The 19,870-nt window shown below is 36.5% G+C and overlaps 1 protein-coding gene and 1 non-coding gene across 3 annotated transcripts; both read right to left on the bottom strand.

The window, feature by feature from the left end:
* LOC144445924 (protein DEK-like) lies at window positions 1-11,153 on the bottom strand. Of its 2 annotated transcripts, none has more exons than XM_078135566.1 (11): window positions 11,084-11,153; window positions 8,930-9,098; window positions 7,796-7,954; window positions 6,716-6,792; window positions 6,223-6,317; window positions 5,378-5,517; window positions 3,662-3,861; window positions 2,911-3,082; window positions 2,340-2,404; window positions 941-1,093; window positions 1-601 (listed from the first exon to the last, which is right to left on the bottom strand). In XM_078135566.1, exons 1-11 carry the CDS (start codon window positions 11,114-11,116, stop codon window positions 590-592), a joined length of 1,275 nt encoding a protein of 424 aa, XP_077991692.1. In that variant the 5' UTR covers window positions 11,117-11,153; the 3' UTR covers window positions 1-589. The 2 variants fall into 2 exon arrangements, with proteins under 2 accessions (XP_077991692.1, XP_077991693.1); XM_078135567.1 differs by having other exon boundaries at window positions 2,911-3,073.
* An 8,156-nt stretch (window positions 11,154-19,309) lies between these two features.
* On the bottom strand, window positions 19,310-19,416 carry LOC144446067 (U6 spliceosomal RNA). The gene has a single exon (XR_013481952.1). It is a non-coding gene; the product is annotated as a U6 spliceosomal RNA (small nuclear RNA).
* Between the last annotated feature and the right edge of the window lie 454 nt (window positions 19,417-19,870).

Raw genomic sequence — 19,870 nt, 5'->3', positions numbered from 1 at the left:
GCTAAAAACTGAAAATAACTAAAATGTCCGTCTGGTTTTAAAAAAGTCTCATCTCTTCCATCTACATTAGAAGTGTTGCAAATGTGATTATCATGTCTTCCTCTGTGTGACCACTAAATTATGTGATCATCACAACTAAAACTTGTGATGATCACGTCTGCCCATGGTCACAACTATACTTGACGATCATGTCTGCCCATGTGATGATCACAAGTGAACATGTGGTGATCACATTTTAACATGTGATGATCACGTCTGTCCATGTGACAGTCACAGCTAAATATGTGATAATCATTTCTACTAAGTGATGACCACATCTGCCCATGTGATCACAACTAAACATAATGATGATCATCACTAAACATGTGACAATAATGACTGGACATATGATCATTCAGGTTACCCATGTGATAATCACAGCTGATCATGTGATGATCACTGCAATACTTCTAACTACCACATACATGAAATACATTTAACAATGACAACTACATCTCAAATACACAGTACAAAGTTGACAAAAGTTGTTGTTCATGATTAAAATATTTGGAAAATAAAAAGATCTGTACAAAGGCTGGTCTTCACTCAGCTATGATATTATCTATCAAAATAACAAGAACAGAAAAAAGAAACATTAATAAGATGGTCAATTTGAATGTGTGTGTGTGTGTGTGTGTGTGTTTGAGTGGGGTGCAATGGGGTGCCACTCCTATGGTTAGAGACATGCTCTTGGTCTGGATGATGTCACAGAAACAATGAGGGATGCCACTCCTATGTTCAGAGACATGTTGTAGGTCAGAATGTTGGCAAGGAAAAAATGAGGATACCACTCCTGTGTTGGACACAGCTTTATTTTTATGACGAATCCAAGTTTGTTGCTGATGAAATAACAGGGGATGCCACCACTATGTGATAAAATGTATCGTGTATCAAAACTCACCTGTCTCACAGTGGATTTGATAAAATCTTTTCTGTCGCTCAAATCAAAGTCTGGAAACTTTGCATAAACTTGTTTACACACTGTTTTCATCGTGATTTCTTCAAGGTTTGCACCATCTAATATTTTCTTGATGATATCACGAATTTGATCGTCCTATGGAGAATAAAAGAAAGTCATACATGATTTCATATGAAAGAGAATACCTACAAAACAACTACACACCAAGAACTATTCACCAACAACTACTCATTACAGCAGAAAAAAGAAAGCTGTGCAGGAACAGTCAGCAGAATTCATTGCATTCCGTCTTAGAGGATGATTTATATACATCGTAATACATGTATCTGTCTCAGAGGGTGATTTACTATACAAGGCCTACATCAAGACAGCACGTGTCCCTGCCATAATTTGAGACAAAACATAAACATGCATGATATCATGATTGTCAACTGCTGTGCGGACTACACCATGCAGATACATGCTACGATTGTATAACAATGTATATGAATCACCCTCTGCAAGAGACAGACACATGCAACAATTGCATCCATTCTGACTTTTGGTACTGCACAGCATACTTTCTTCTGCTGTAAAGTGACGGAAACATTGGGAAATACTAAGTTGATCTAAACATGAAATGATCAAAACTTCTGGAATCTACACACTTTGAATATAGAGTACAAATCCATCATGTTCTCCTGTGAGACAAACAGTAAAATAGCAACACCTTACACAGCTTTTGTTATTTTTCAAGATATCTGGTGTCATTTGGTTTCTAAAATTCATTGAATGCCCAGCAATTTGCCATATTCTACAATCCATTGGACAGAGCATATTTTATTCTTGATATGGATGTTACCAATACCCTTGGTTTTAAAGTATGTCTCCTGTTTTCTCCATAGTCTATGTTGGAGATACAACTACGGAAAACTGATACAAACTATAACTATGGTTGTTGCATGTGATATGGACATAAGCAGGTGAAAGTGGTGCCTTCTTTATATAGATATAATCACCCTGTAATTAAGATAGTGTAAATACTGAATGGGGTTCAGTGCGCAGTCACTTGACGAAAACTTGGTATCAGAGACGCCACCCCCCCCCCCCCCACCCATTGTGAGAATAATTACATCAATATCTAATAATAGCTGACATCAACATGTTGCAACAATAGTTTTAGTTTGTGTCAGCTTCACGATAGTTGATCTGCCATCGTCATAACAACAACAACAAAGTTTCTAATGCTGTTTCTGCTTGTATAGCATTTTGGGTAGGTTTAAATTCATTCTGGTAATCTGAAATACACCTACAGTAGACAACCAGTGACTTCAGCTAATATTTACATAACTCGTACTTTGTACAAAACTACTGTAGAAGGAAGATTTGAGGAACAACTTACTGTTGGGGGTGATTTAACTTTCTTAACAAGTGGTTCATCATCTGAACTGTCAGAACTCACTGAAACTGAACACAGATCAAGAAAAGAAGATACATGTTAAAATACTTTTGAATATGACTATATTTCGGCATTTCCCACCTTCGTTTTCTGTAGCAAGCTTCTTATCGTGTAGTGTTTAAAACTGGATGAAACTGTCATAATTCAATTTTTTTTTTTTAATTTATTCACAAACCATTCAACAGGATAAGTATTCGTTGTTAATGCAAAAGCAAACCGGAGTGTCTGGGAAAACTGAGTCTTCTTACTTACAGGTTGGCAAATTTGTTATCAAAGCCCAAGTGTGCTTGAATTGTAACTGTAGTGGCAAGAAGCAAGTGGTTTGACCACTTGGCCAGGACAACACAAAAAGAGGAAAATAACATATATATTATATGAATTAGATAAAAGTATTTCAGCTATACTAAACAGGGAACTCGGGTAGATTTGACCTATTTACCACTCTTAACAAACACCTCAGTCAACATTTTCTAATATACTTCTATTGTCACATTCTACATTAATAGTTTTGTACCTTTTCTCTTCCGTTCCTTCTTTGGTGTTTCTTTTTTCTGTTGTTTTTTCTCTTTCTTTGGAGTACTGGATACTTTAGCCTTCTTTTTGGGTGTACTTGATTTTTGGGGTGTCTTTTTGGGTGTCTTCTTGGGAGATTTTTCTTCAACTTTCTGCCTTTTCTTCTTTGGTGGCTGCAATAGATATATAGAAATTCAATGTTGAAACTCAAAAGTTGCAGAAAAACAAGAATTTGAGTGGAAATATACCATAAATAGTAAACTTTGGCACAATTGAGCAGAATTTGGGTATCAAATCATAGCTAGCAATCTTTGCTACAATTCCTGTCTAACATATGTTTGAATTGTGCCAATAATTTACAGAAAAACAAGTTTTTGTCAAATAATTTTGGTGGAATATACCATAAATAGAAAGCTTGATCGCTTTTGAGCAGAATTTGGATATCAAATCATAGACAACAATCATTGCTCTGATTCAGATCAAAAAAATAAAGTTGAGATACGAGATAAAAATGCAATTTTGTCAAATAATCTGCAAGGACTTGATGCTGAAGTGACAAACTGTTTCAAATTCAAAATATCAACTGACCAATCAGATAGCAGAATGGTTCTGATTAACCAATCAAATTACAGTAATTTCTTCTGTCAAATAATTTGCAAGGAACTGATGCTGAAGAGACAAACTTTTTCAAATTCAAATATCAATTTGACCAATCAGATAGCAGAATGGTTCTGATTAACCAATCAAATTACCTTAATCTCTTCTTCTTCCTCTTCCTCCTCCTCACTTTCACTCTCACTTTCACTTTCACTAATAATTTCATCACTTTTCTTCTCATCTTCATCTTTCTTCTTTTTTGTTTTCTTTTTCTTTTCTGTTTTGTCTGTTGTTTTGTTTTTCTTTTCCTTTTTATCTTTGGGTGTCCTTTTCTTCCTTTTTTCTCCTCTCTTTCCTGTAAAATAAAAAAAAAAGTAGAAAAATCAATCAACTGAATCTCTATTAACTTCTGATTGGACAATTCAGTGTGGGAGCTCTCCTAAATCGAGTTGTAATATTTTGTCAAATAGGACTCAGTGTTCTCCCCAGGCCCTTGAAGCGGCACGGCACCGTGACGCTTGGACGGCAGGCCGTGACGCTTGACAATGTGCCGTGACGCTTTAGATCTTGCCCGACATCCTTGTTTATGATATGGTAATGATTACCAGACAGATTTCATTGAAGTTTGCCATCAGTATTGTTTTCGATAGGAATAAAATGCGTAAACCCGCTAATGGTACTGGTAGTGTGATTCACACTCGGTACAACAGCTTTCGGTAAATCAAAGGCAAAACCGGCCCATCCGTAACGTCGGTTCGACCGTAGAAGCATGTCAGAACTGCCAGATTTTGACAACTATAAAATCAAACGATGCCGTGCCATTTTGCTATAAAATATAAAAGTTCGACAAACGCATGAAGTTGACATTCAGTGTCTAGTTAATTTTGTATGAGTGACAGAGTAACAGTGATAACACTGTATGTCAACCCCAGAGCATGAGCATGTGCATTCTTCAATGTCGTGAAAAGAGTTGAACAGACTAATGTACCTTTCGATAAAGTGGCAATGCTATCTCCGATTATCAGCTTCATGTTCAATTTTACCCTGAAAACACGTTTAGTTTGTAGTTTGACATTGTAATTTGTAGACTGATACATCGTACGACTACGCATGGATTTTCCAATATGGCGGCCATGATGTCACAAACTATTGCGAGTTTTGGAAGTCCTCCATAGGGAAGTATAGTAAGTCTCGTGTATCACGATATTTCGGACTAACACGATGTCTGCCGGTTGCTGTACACAAACTTTTCGTGTTTTGAAAGTCTAATTTATCTGTGGACATTAAGATTTAAATAATTTCAGCTTTCCTAACAATAATAATCAATAACACTGCTTTATGAGTTTCTTTTTGGTGCTAATATTTTGAATTAATAAATTGGCCTTCAACTTTCCTTTGGTCACATGTACATGTACTACTTGTTTGATATTAATTTTATTATGATGTACTTTGATTTTTCGGGAATATAATTATATGTAAATTGGTGCTAATTTATGCTAATGAGCCGATATCCTATCAACAAATCCTGGGGAGAACACTGGGACTATTTGGTTTTTGATACATGGGCTGCACATCCCAACCATGGTCAACATCAAATAACAACACCATCCAACCCTTTAGTCTAGTGCTATCCTTCCTGGAATCTTAAGATCTCTCTTTATGTCTAGTTCAATGAAGTCCTGAGATGTATGAGATGAAATTTAGAATTTATTTAATGTGCATAAACATCATTTGGTTCACAATTTAGTCATTAACAGATGGGGTTAGAGATGAGGCAATATTACGTTGGCTTCCAGACCATTCCCCCCCCCTTAGGGGGTGGGGTGGGGATAGTGTAAGCACAATGTACATCATATCAGCCAGTGACTTACTTTTAGGTTTTGGCATAGGTTTCCCTGAAGGTGCTGGTTCTAATAAAAAATCCAGAATCCTGTGAATAATATCTTCTTTGGTGCCACCCTTCTCTAGGTCCAACCATTCACAAAATTCTTTAAGTCCAGATACTGTGTACCTATAGAAACAACGAAATAGGTCCAAGGTAAATTTTTTCTAAACGATATTTTCACAAAATGCAGCAAGTAATTTTATCAAAACTTTAACTTTTTCAAATTGGCAAAATATTCTTCTGTCTACAGTTGACATTTTTTTTATGGCATGCAAACTAGTAAAGCATGGTTGCGAATAGGAAATTCAGTAACCACAGGAACACACATGGGTTTTAAAACTTTTCTTTTCCTATTTAGAATCACAATCAGAATTTCTTTATTCATCCCACCAGGGGAAATGAAAATAACAGTTCACACAGAAATATAAACCTGCATAGTACAATGGTAAAATGAATCCTACAAACCAACCAACAGCCACATCAAATTTAGGGTATTATGATGAAAAACAAGATACTAAGGGTCAACCTTTTGTATACCAACAAGACAAGAGAATCTCTACCTCAAATCTAATAACTCGCTCGTTTTAGACAAACATCATGCTTAAATACACCCAAACTCTACAAGGTTTTTTACTTGTTGCAACAAGAATCCATACATAGTCTAAGCTACCCACAATCCACTGATTTCTGCCAGTCCCAGAGTTGAGTGACAGTTTCTATTTTACATTCTAATCACTTACCAAGACTAGAAGACTAGAATCATGGAGGAGTCTGGGTAGCTGGGACTAAAACCATAGAGGAGTCTGGGTAACAAACTCGAATCATACTCACTTAATAAGATTATTTTCCTTCTTTTCATAATTTGAATCTTCTTTTGTAAATGGAAAACCAGAAAATTTACGGATATTTCTTTTTATTTCAAACGTCTGAAATAAGAAAACAGAATGTTAAGAGAACATATTACTACGGAAATCAAACCTATACGAAAACTCAAGACACAAATTTAAATTATAGTTTTAACATGTTGATATAAGCTATCAATAGACACTGATGTCATTACACTCACAGTAGGGTGGTGTCTCTGATTGCAAGTTTTTCTCAAGTAACTGCACATTGAATCTCATTCAGTGTTTATGTTATCTTGATACAGGGTGATTATATCCACATAACCAAGTCACTGCTATCACCCACTTGAGAGTTCTAGGAAAAGTTTGGAAATTCAATGCTTTAAAGCTAGTTAGTGCACTGTGGAACAATAATTTCATTACGTTTAACAAGAACTCTAAAACTGAGAAAAAATAATGCTATATATAACGTGACTTACTGAGCCTGCTCTTGCAAAGAGAAGTCGATGGAGTGGTTTTAAGGCGTCAGAATTGGCTTTCTTTAACTGCAAATCAACTGTGAGTAAAGAAGGATAATAAAATCAGTAAAAATAAGGGTGACCCTACTTGTCTTTATGTTTCTCATTACTTTTTCAAGGCAACTATGGGTCAGTCGGTCATTTTTAAAAAAAATCAAAAATTTTTGAAAAAATCATCTTTATGTTTCTTTGCCTCTCCTTTTCATACTCTCTATCTTTTTATTGGATGTCATGGTAACAAGTCCTTTCCCAGCTTCTCTATACAATTGCCACGTTTCAACCCTCTACTTGAATAACTTCCATCATGAAAAAAATGTTCTGTTCATGAATAAGTGCCGTCATCGCCACCATGACTGTAGATGACAACGACAGTCTACACACTTGTTTATTCTTGCCAGATTGAGCGCTGTTCTACAAAATATTATGGGTGGGTGCAAATAAAAATAGTTTTTATTTTGATGTCAGAGCTGAAAATTTGGTTCGGTCAGGTAATGAGAAACAGAAAAAAAATAGGGTCACGTTGACCAGTTTCTACAATAAAGTAGCAGAATACTGTAATAATTTTATACATATCGTTTTCATTTACATTATGTTTTATTTCTTCTGTACCATACCACACTCTTTGACTGCATGTGTAGAATAAATATTGACTGATACATTAGCTAAAGAAACATACAACGTTGTCATGTATATCAAAATGATTCCATATATACGATTTGTATTCACTTGTATTGTTGAATACATTAAAAATTCTTGTTTGCTACGGAACAACTGTAGGCATGTTTAAACAATTTGTTAACATTCTATCATTTTTAACACACATTCTAAATACAGGAAATTAGTCAAATGTATCTAATATTACAACTCAAATCCAGGAAAACATTTTATGCATAAAGAAATACTACTAAGATAAAACATGCCTTATAATATAGCCACTATTTAAGCAATTTACTTGTCTGAATGCTAACGTGGTATCAAATTATCTCTCGGTTAAACCAATGAGAGAGATCTTGAGATTGATGAGACTAGCAGTTTACTTACTTCTTTCTATTTCACCAAGTTTTTTCCCTCTTCCTTCTTTCACTTCAAATTTTTCTTTTTTATCATCAGCTGATTTGTTATCTTGCAATGATAACCTGTCTACTTTTTTCCTTTCTCTGGAACCTTTTATAACCTCCACTGGTTTGTCTAGTAACCCAACTGTAAGAAATCAAAAATAGAAATTATATTTATTTATACCAACAGGATCTTGATTTACGAAATATCATATTACTTAAAGAACAATATTTAATTCTTGAAACCTGCATAGCATTTTACCTCATAGAACAAGAAGGTTGACTTATTCTCAGTACTTGGAATAGCATTTTACCTCATGCTAGAGGGTCAAAATAGAACAAGAAGGTTGACTTATTCTCAGTACTTGGAATAGCATTTTACCTCATGCTAGAGGGTCAAAATAGAACAAGGTTGACTTAATCTCAGTATCTGTAATAGCATTTTACCTCATGCTAGAGGGTCAAAATAGAACAAGAAGGTTGACTTATTCTCAGTACCTGTAATAGCATTTTACCTCATACTAGAGGGTCAAAATAGAACAAGAAGGTTGACTTATTCTCAGTACCTGTAATAGCATTTTACCTCATACTAGAGGGTCAAAATAGAACAAGAAGGTTGACTTATTCTCAGTACCTGTAATAGCATTTTACCTCATACTAGAGGGTCAAAATAGAACAAGAAGGTTGACTTATTCTCAGTACCTGTAATAGCATTTTACCTCATACTAGAGGGTCAAAATAGAACAAGAAGGTTGACTTATTCTCAGTACTTGCAATAGCATTTTACCTCATGTTAGATGGTCAAAATAGAACAAGAAGGTTGACTTATTCTCAGTACCTGTAATAGCATTTTACCTCATGTTAGAGGGTCAAAATAGAACAAGAAGGTTGACTTATTCCAGTCTACCTCTCTACTTCACCCAGCACATGTAACCCTCTTCATTTCAAGTTCATGACTGTGGGAGGATTAGGGTTTTAACACTATGATTCTCAACTTGTAGTTTCTTGTGGACAACCCCCCCCCCCCCCCCCCCCCCTCTCCATCCTGGTAGAGAGAGATTTGAACATCGCAATTTGACTGTAAGGTACCTCATGTAATGACTGATGAAGGGAATCTAACCTCTTTGCTCCTCTTCTTCCTCCTCCTCCTCCTCTTTGTCATCAACTGCATCCTCCTCATCTTTTTTGGTTATCTTTTCATCTTTTCCTTCTGTTTTCTTCTTTTGGGGTGATTTAGCAGCTTTTTTTGGACTGGCCTGTTTGGCATCTCCTGCTTCTTCACTATCAGCCTACACAAAGTAGATTGCAGATAAGTATTTTTGTTAAGGGCAGTAAATCCCACCTAGGTTCCCCCAAGCAAAATTATGGAACAAAATTATACCACAAATCAGTATTCTTGCTATGGTTTGGGAACTCCTGTAACAGGGCAGGGGGTCAAGTAAAACTGGCAAAGTTTGCTAGTGTTTTGCTAAGGTTGGGTAACCGTGGTAACAAAAGGGGAAGAGGTAATTGTGCAATAGTTCGCCAGTTTTACTTGATTCCCCTCCTACTACTACTACAAAACTTAGGCAAGTTTTCACCTCTCATAATTTTACTGGGGAACTCTGGTAGATTTTACCTACTTACCACCCTTAACAAAACACTGGTAGGGAATCCTGGTAAAATGACTGGGGAATGCAGGTAGATTTTACCTACTTACCACCCTGAACAAAAACACTGGTTGGGAACCCACCCTGAACAAAAACACTGGTAGGGAATCCTGGTAAAAATGACTGGAGAACTCCAGTAAGTTTTACCTACTTACCATCCTTAGCAAAAACACTACACAAATAATCTGTACTAAAACCACCAAATTGTCTATTAAGACTCAAGTTGTTTTAGAAGCTAACTTCCTTAATTCAAATTAAAAACTGTGAGACAGTGACGTGAGTTGAAAATTATAGCAAAGTAACAGGGGCACCAAGCACTCTCTTGATAAAATATTATTGTAGTTTAACCACTTCCTTTTATCTCAAATTAGTTTCAAAACAGTCACCAGACATACCTCGTTCCTAGTTCCTAACTTTTAAGTACAGAATGTATTACCAATCTGAGCAGTCTTGTGAGAAAAAAATGTTTTACCAAAACAACCATACTTGATTTTCAATATAGTTGAGGCATAATGAACAATGGTTTCACTATTTGTTCCAAATCCTGATATCTGTTGTTCTAACTCCAATATTCATTATTTGACAATAAGTTATGATTATTTTCATTTCACTTGTTAATGTTGTTATGGTAACAATGCAAGTAAAATGTATGAGAAATGGTAAAATACTACCCAGGAAAATGCATTTTGTGTGGAAAATTTGAGAGTGCAAAAGTATACCTTGACATTCGTTATATTGAATTGACAACAACATAACACCCAACCCTCCACATTTGCTTACTAGAAATTAGAATGAGATAATTTGACGCTCTGACCCTAAAGTAAGTTCACACTTGAGGACAAATTTACACTTTGATATACTTTCAAACGAAATCCCTCCATGAGCAATGAAGGTTTATATGGTGTGGTGGTGTTTTTTTTTCAATAAACGGATATTATGGAACGCTAACTATCGTATATGTACAGTTGCTATTCATGGTCAAATGATGACAATAACACCCTTTCAATTCGGTGAAGTGCGAATGTTTACGTTGGTCTCGGCATCACCAGACCTTCCAAATGGGTCTGCAGTTCAACGAATTCACGATAATTTAAGTACTCGTTTTCAAAATCCACGACTACCCGTAATCACTAATTGTACGTTTTGTTACACATATGATTTCCCTACATCAATAACCGCAAATACATTGGAATTCTCCCCAGTAACGTTATGAACATACACAAAGACAAGAACTGAGTAAGCTACTAGTACTAATCTACTATCACTAAATATGAAACAAATCACTGACTGAACGCAACAACATAGCGAATCATAGAAAGTCGTTGGACCATGGAGAAACCGTGGGCAATGACACGATACTGCCGTGGCAAAATAACGGCAATAGCTGCATTACTACGGCAAATACAGATATTACAACATTACAAAACCGGCTGAACGATCGGTTTAGGCTACTTCCATTGACTACAAACATATTTACAAAGAACTCGGTCAGAATCTGCAGTTTACAAACACTTTAGAAGTGCTATTTTCAAAGAGAATGCATAGACCGATCGCCATTATATTTAACACATGCGTTCTCCTGCAACGTTTCTAACATTATATGACCTTATCTCGTGCAAGATTACCTTCTTTTCCTCCTTTTTCTCAATATCTGCCATGGTTTCGATATTTACTATGACAATGGCGGACCCAAATGGTGGCGGGAACGCTATAGAGCTTAGACCAATCGTAACCACTGAGAGAAGTTTGTACGAAAGTAAATATGAAACCGCACATGATTGGTGGTTCATTGATAGGACGCCCTCAGCCGTCCACTACGTCGAACTATAGTGAGGGGATCTATATTGCTGAAGTCAATATAGTTACTAGACTAGTATATACCACTAGCTATATATGTGCTCATGTATTAGGTCTCCCCAATACATCCATGATCTGTGCAATGTTTACAGTGTTTTGGTGCCGTGAAATGACTTCTGAACAATCACAACACAAAGATATAATGTCAGGTGATGACCTACTTATAATTTTATATCTTGCCTGAGAATCCTTTTTAGTGGTCTGAGTCTGAGGTTACATGTACATGTAAAGAATTTTCATTCGAACCGTCGGGATTGAATTGTACATGCTCACACACACACACACACACACACACACACAGATTGATTGAATTCCAGAGCATGTGACTAATTTGCAAAAGCCTATTTTAGAAGGGAATATGTAGATATTTCATATGTTTTGGAGTGAGGAAGTTCATAGAGATATTGTTTCGAGCGCGGGGAGGGTCACATTTTGCAAAACAGACAGGGCTTGCTTTCCCCTGCCTGCCCCATGGCTGGCACTTTTGGAACGGCTACAGAGAAGAATGGGCACCATTCGCGTAGTCGCCAATTTGGAAATATTGACCAATCACGTCCTTAGGATTTTCCAAAAGGGTTCCAAAAAGTGACCAATCAACTAGAGTCTTCTGGCGCTTTAGGAACGCAGACTCTGCCCCTACTCTGAGCTACTACAGAGAGAGTACAGCGAGCTGAACAGTGTGAGATAAGAGCGCCCGCTGATCTGTGAGAAATCTCTCTACTCTATGGTTACCTAGCTCTGGATGTAGTAGCTACGATGTTCGACACGCCTTTCCATCGTTGCGCATACATACAGAGCTATGGAATACCATGCTCACACCCGGGGCTCACACAAATATCGTACCCTAGTCCTGCTTCCATGACGGTGCACGAGTCTGTATTATTACTGACTTGCGACGCCATTCTGTCAGTTAGGGACCGCTCATTTTAACTGACGGGCGGGTTTTTTTGGGAGGAGTATTTTGCTAAACACTACTTCTTGGTTTCCAAAGTAAGCAACTTCAAATCAATCACTTATGAGCCAATATGCTATTTAAGGATGATCATAATACAAAATAATGACAGTATTAGAATTTTACAAATATTTCAAGAAAAAAATAAACTTCATTGCCGGCATCTGCATGGATAATGAAGTCACAGTGCATGTTGAGAGTGATTATGTTTTGGTTACATTTATTGTGATTTGGGGTTGCTCTAGCCTCGCTCCTGGTTTGGTTGCATAACTTGTGTTGCAGACGGCGATGACGCCATTTTTTAAATATCCAATAACGTCATTTTTTTGTCTTATGATCAACTTTGAATAGAAAATTAGTGTATGAATTACTGAAATGAAATTGCTTACGTCGGAAACCACAAGATAAGATTATGATTTTAGTGCTGTGACTTCTGAACAACTAATTTCACAGGCACTTGCATCAGTCTGAATACAACTTTTCAAAAAAAAGATGTATAGTAATAAAAAGTTATTACTATTAATTATATAAATATAATATATACAAGATATATATAATATATATATAGATAGGTAGGTAGGTAGGTAGATAGATAGTACACGTACGTACATGTGCCTATGACTAATTTACTAGTGTTCTATTTCATGAGGGAATATCGAATACGCATTTCAGTTTTTAGAATATTTCATGTTTTAAAGAAAGGAAGTTCAAGTATAGTGTTTCGAAACAGGATCAATTGAGGGTCACATTTTACCAAATTAGACAGGGCTTGATTTTCCCTGGCCTCCCCATTGCAATAGTACTGAGGCATCCCTTAAAGCTCCCACTTTTGGAACGCTACAGAGAAGATTGGGCACCATTCACGGAGTGGGCAATTTGGAAAAATTGACCAATCACGTCCTTGGGATTTTCCAAAAGTTGCGTGTACGAGCATCCCTGCAAGCGTACATGTGATTGGTCAGTTCTCTGTTCAGAAAATCTCATCAAAACGTGGATATGATTGGACATTTCTCTTTACGCTCAGGTATACACGTACACCACTCTAACCTCTACGGCTGCAACTGCATGATATATGTATGATCTATCTAGAGCTAGATCTATACCACGTACCATGTTTACTTCCATGGCCATACATGAATAGTCCTGCTTGCATACGGAGTATTTAAAGTCGTCCCTTCCTTCTGACCACGTCAGTAATCTAGACCCCGGCGTACACCGTCTGCTAGCAGGACTATATCATGATTCACATACCAGCCGAGATGCGACGAGGTCGAGAAATCACTCGTCCCTAACTACAGTAGTCAAGTATTTATTCGAATATTCGATATCCACAAAGCTCAAGTCTGATTGCTGATCGATCGAGAAATTTCCTGTCAATAGGCGCTCCCAGAACTACTAGCCTACCTGTTGGCGTGGAACCATCCGGAGGTAGGAAGAAACATGGCGTTGGCTGTGTAAGAAGAGATGGAAGGAAGAAATAGAGGGTGCAGTGAACATGTAATTGATTGATTGATTGATTTGTTGGTTGATTGATTGATTGATTGATTGATTGAGTGAGTGAGTGAGTGAGTGAGTGAGTGAGTGAGTGAGTGAGTGAGTGAGTGAGTGAGTGAGTGGTCAATTTTTGAAATAAAACTTATTTTGTGTGTGATATTGATCAATTGACCATTGATTTTTGTGGTGATATAAAACTTTTTTCCTTCTTTCCTTGACTAGTTTTCTCTCTTTCAGCTGTATATAATTATCTCTTTATTGACTAAGTAAAGACATCTTGTCCATTCTTCTCTTATCAAAATTAAAACCCCCATAATCTTACAATTACCAGGGGAGAAGTATACAATAAAAATTTTCAATATCAACTCCTATAGATGTTGCTAATCCTGTACTTGTCAAACACCGTGTCAACATTTTGACAGCTAAAGGGTTACACAGCTTCCCCCAGACCACTAAGAATAAACACTCACCATGTGCAGATTAGCTGCAGAGAGAGAAGAATGGACAAGGTGTCTTTATTTAGTAAATAAAGAGTGAATTATATACTTTGTAATAGTGTCATATTGAAAGAAAAAATGGCGTGTCCAGGTGGTTCAGGTTCATTTCTCTACATCTACATTTGTGTATCTGTATCTGTGTCTGTATCTGTATCTGTTGTATGTATGTATGTATGTGTGTGTGTGTGTATGTATGTATCATGTATATGTATGTTATGTGTATGTATGTATATACACACATGTACACACACGCAGGTTTGTGAAATATCAAAAAAGAAAGTGGTGACCATTACAGATTGGAAAAACAGTTTCATGTCTTAAGTCAATGTCGATTTCTGCAGCCACTTTTTTGAAATACATAGGTGCCTTGGCTGAAAAGCGCCCTCTGTTGACACTCCCTATACCTATACACAACACATACGTGTAGGTCAGGTTATATCTGACATGTTGTGAGTGTATGTGGGTACTTTTTAGGATATTTTACAGTTTGGGCATATTTTTTCCTTTTGATTTTTACTCCTATGGAATGTGCGGCACATATTTTTTATTGAAGTTTGGGATAATGCCATATTTTTTTAAATATATGTCATGCATAATTCTTCCACTCTTCCCAGCTTTCCTCTCACTCAGTACATGAGTTGGAATGTAATGAACTAATTTTCCCGGATTATTACACCAATTAAGGCGGTTTTTTCCCTCTTTATGGCAGGCTAATTCTTGGAACCGCCAACAGAGAAGATTGAAAGGGATCCGCGTCCGTTAGTTCTTTCCAAAGTTGGAACCGGGTTCCAACAATTAACCAATCACTTCCTACCAATGAAGAATTGTTGGAACCAAGGTTCCATGAATTGACCAATCAGAGAGCCGTAATTAGAAGCACTTGGATGCACTTGTGGCTGCTCAAGGGACGAGTGGCAGCCATTTTTTCAGACCACGCTTAGCGGTGAAACAGTTAAGGTATCTCTGTCATTTCTCCCCGAAATTCTTTTTTACCGCAGGCCAACAAAGCGGAATGTTGTCAAGTGAGTTCCAATTTTAAGTGGGGGAAAAGTTTCATGGCAGGAATAATCACGTTTTTGGGTGAAAAATGTACTCCAAATATACCGTTGCCCCTGGCCAACTCGATCGGCTGTACGTAGCTAGCTACGATAAAAGACGGACTGAAGGTTTCAATTTCTCAAAAAATCTGTCCATATTCCGCAGATTTCCACTTACAGTGTGAATGACCTGTATTGTGTGAGCACAACAATTGTGCTAAGTGGTTGTTTTGTGTAATTCTAGTGAGTTATTTGCGTTCATTGTTGGGTGATTGACCTCGCTAATTGCATGCCTGATTGTGTGTAAAAAATCGACCGTTTGATGCGGTCCGTCTGGTTTTTATTGTTTTTAAAATGTGTACAAAGCATATCATTGTCAAAGTGAAGAAATCAAATCCTTCTGCTAACAACAAATCGATCAGAATTGTGAGAGATGTCCGCTGATTTACTTTGATTTTCTAAAAGGTCGATCGGCTGTCGAGTTGAAACAATGATGCATAGATTAGACACGTTGTAGAAAATGTACTCGTGTGGGCGACAATTTCACTTAAATTCGTAACCATGAATACATATTCATTAAATTGATATAACATGTGTTCATTTGATCTTTTATAACCGCAACAATCTAATGACAATCTAGATTACATTAGATGAGGTGAGGAAGAAATATTATAATAATATTATGTCATATCATGATGCCATATCATAGTCCTGCTTGCAATTTTTTTTTTGCATACGGAGGAATTCGGGACTCGATTCTGACAATTGTCCCTCCCCCTCCGTCCTGCGAAGAGCCAGCCGTGAAATACGGACTTACTAAAATGCTGGTAACTATGAATAAAATCGCCCAGTGGTCAAATATTAGCAATAAATCTATTATTTAGTCTGTTTACCTCATTTTGACTGCAAAAGTCCTATAGCGGATGACCAAAACTATCAAAATCGGAACTTTTCAAATTCTATCGTAAATTTAATCACTTCTCCTTACGTACGTCGGCGCAAGTGTCTCTGGGTAATTATTCATCTCACTCAACGATATCGGTGTTACGAGGGTTTTTGAATGTTGCTCTATTGCTCTTTGCATGACGGTGTTTAGAGTCAAGTCAGTAATACCGACTCGTGCACCGTCATGTAAGCAGGACTACCATATCAAAGCCCATGCCTTACCTATGTGATATATATCATACATTGTATTGTAAAGTGTGTGCCATTTTGTTCTCTTTCCAGATAATCAATTAAAGCGAGTGACAGAATATGGAATGATATAATACAGAATAATTTTTTTAGAGGTATCTATCTTATTGCCTACATTTATTGACATGGCAGTGTGACATGTGAGTGGGTTGGTGCGTGCTACAAAGCAGGAAAGAGTTGTACTCCCATACATCCTCATGGTGTAAAGTAACACACTTGTCACTTGTGACTAAGAGATCCAGGTTCAAGTCCTGGTGAGGATCATGATGAGTTACTTATCTACATTTGTGTCTGGATCAGTGTCATAGTGTGTGTGTGTGTGTGTGTGTGTGTATGTATGTTATGCATGTATGAATGTATGTATGTATGTATGTATGTATGTATGTATGTGTGTGTATGTATGTATGTATGTATGTATGGGTGGATGGATGGATGGATGTGTGTATGTATGTATGTATGTATGTATGTATGTATGTATGTATGTATGTATGTATGTATGGATGGATGGATGGATGGATGGATTTGTGTATGTACATACGTATGTATGCATATGTGTGTATGTATGTATGTATGTGTGTGTATGTATATGTATATATGTCATGTATTTATGTATGTATGTATGTATGTATGTATGTATGTATGTATGTATGTATGTATGTATGTATGTATGTATGTATGTATGTATGTTATGTGTATACACACACACACACACACACACACACACACAGGTTTGTGAAATATCAAAGGTAAGTGTATAACTTATTGACAGTGCTAAACATACATGACAAAAAATGATATAGAAATGATAAATGGTAGCTCAGTCTTTATCCCTACTACGATTCTAACCCAAATCTCCTGTCACATAGTGACATTATAGTGTTAGCCATTACGCCATAGGGATGTAGGGAGCACCACACGCCACATAAATGAAATGAAATAAATGAAAATAAACAAGAACAAAATGAAAGTAAAATACTAGTATTTGTAGCAGGTAATTTAGACTGTAATGATGTCATTGGTCTTGGCTTATCAGCCTGCATACCGTAATAGTTTGGGGGAAAGGGAGATTAGACTGTGCCCACAACGGCGTGATCTCAGTCTACAATTAATTGCTCTACCAACAACATTTTCACACTTGCCCCATAGAAAGATGTGACCTGAATAACATTGACAGATTTTTTTCTCTTTTTCTGTCTTTTTTAATATTACTCCATTTCATCTCAACCACTGTAAAAAAATATGGTTTAAAAAATCTGCTCCCAAAAAGTACTAAATATCAAAGAAATTGACAAAATCTTTTCTTTTTATCTTCATCTTCCAAGACCATTAACATGCCATTTCTTTTTCTGTACCATTGTAAATTACAACATGTTTTTCACAAAATATCCCTTGAGAAGTACATAAACAATACCCCCCCCCCCCTCCATATTCTTTGCAGTCAAACACCATCCATACAGTAAATTACATTATATGGATGAACTGACATATTTAGCTTAGGCCTTAATTAAGAAATATTGTTTGGTTCCAGTTACCTGACCCCACCTAGTTTTTCATGCCAACCCTATATTTTATTTTGCTTATTTGAGAAAAATATAATAAAATCACGAAAATTGTGAAGTCTCACAAGAAACCGACATTGACTTAAACAACAACATAAAACTGTTCTTCCAATCTGTAATGGTCACCACTTTCTTTTGTTCAGCTGATTTTTAGAATGGTGAATATATTGTTATCGCTGACAACTTTTTTATCCTTCCTGCCTTCTGCCATGAGGTTGCCTGACGTTTGAGGGCGCCCCGTCACGGCGTACCTTCCAGACTCCCATGATCTGTACTGACACCCCCATACACAACTTAATTACATATACTGTGTTTATTCATGATACAATTGTGTAATAAAAAGTTCGAATCTTGAATTTTTGTCACTCATGAAGTTGAAAACTAACGTACAGAACTGTGCTGATTGCAAGTAAGCATTCACTATTCCACAACTTGATTTTCTTCGAATGTCTCATGGGGGCGCTATATAGATAAACACACACAGGCCTCGAGCTCTACTGAGTGATTTAGTGCAGTACAGATGTAATCGTTTTCGATAGAAATATAATAAGTACTGAAACTAAATGAGGGGTTTGACTAGTATTTTTTGTGATTCACAGAGGTTGATTGTAAACAGCATTCAAAATTTCTGATGTTGGTTCGTTTTAACTCTATGTAGAATTTAATTTGTTATATTTTCATTAAAAATCAAGAAATATATTTAAGATTTAAAAAAAATATGGAACGCTTCACGAATTTTGTTCAGCTGATTTTTAGAATGGTGAATATATTGTTATTACTGACAACATTTTTTTCCTTCCTGCCTGCTGCCATGATCTGTACTGACACCCCCTAAACAGCTTAATTACGTATACTGTGTTCATTCATAATACAATTGTGTAATAAAAAAGAGTTCGAATCTTGAATTTTTGTTACCCGTAGAGAAGAAAACTAAACGCGGCCACATACAGAATCGTGCGGATTGCAAGAATGCAATTCACTATTCCACAATTTTCTTCGAACGTCTCATGGGGGCGCTATATAGATAAAACACACACTGGCCTCTACTGAGTGATTTAGTGCAGTACAGATGTAATTGTTTCCGATAGAATTATAATAAGTAGTGAAACTAAATGCGGGGTTTGACTTGTTTTTTGTGATTCACAGAGGTTGATTGTAAACAGCATTCAAAATTTCTGGTGTTGGTTCGTTTTAACTCTATGTAGAATTTTATTTGGTTATATTTTCATTAAAAATCAACAAATACATTTAAGATTTAAAAAAAAATATGGAACGCTTCACGAATTTGCGTGTCATCCTTGCGCAGGGGCCATGCTAATCTTCTCTGTATCGTTCCAATTTTAGTATATGTGCTGCCGAAGCGAGCACATTTATAGTAAAAAGGTGTTCAATATATAAAGTACAATTCTACATAAAACTATCTTCATACAGTTTCAGCTTTTTTTGTGTGTGCAGCTCCTTATACGTATTTGTAACGTACATGGCGGTGTTATTCATATGCAAATTATTCAGGGTCAAGAGGTACAAAAGGTTACAATAGTATTCAAAATTTCTTTTGTATTATTTAACAAATTTGGGGTATACAATAAGTTCCCATTCACACTTAGCTATTTGCAATGAAACTGGTTGTAAATTGGGCAGTCAATAGTATATTTAGTACTTGTCAGCCTCTATCCACGCTATATATTGTACTTAAAAACATGGCGGAATAATCGAGAACGAACAGGAGCTCTACGTTCAATAAATTTTTAAATAGCTAACGGTTAAAATACGATAGAAAGACGTTAAAGCAGGTTTGGCGCATGCGTACATGTATCAAATA

The sequence above is a fragment of the Glandiceps talaboti genome, chromosome 14, assembly GCF_964340395.1.
Source record: "Glandiceps talaboti chromosome 14, keGlaTala1.1, whole genome shotgun sequence".
NCBI lineage: Eukaryota > Metazoa > Hemichordata > Enteropneusta > Spengelidae > Glandiceps > Glandiceps talaboti.
This window is presented reverse-complemented; position numbering and strand designations above follow the sequence as displayed.

What these genes read in the sequence shown, in the direction of transcription:
- LOC144445924 (XM_078135566.1), bottom strand. Translation starts at nt 11,116, where the DNA reads ATGGCAGATATTGAGAAAAAGGAGGAAAAGAAG. An exon ending in GGAAGAAGAGGAGCAAAGAG is followed by an intron (nt 7,955 to 8,929) that starts GTTAGATTCCCT and finishes GATTTCTTACAG; the next exon opens with TTGGGTTACTAGACAAACCA. An exon ending in ACCTATGCCAAAACCTAAAA is followed by an intron (nt 3,862 to 5,377) that starts GTAAGTCACTGG and finishes TTTATTTTACAG; the next exon opens with GAAAGAGAGGAGAAAAAAGG.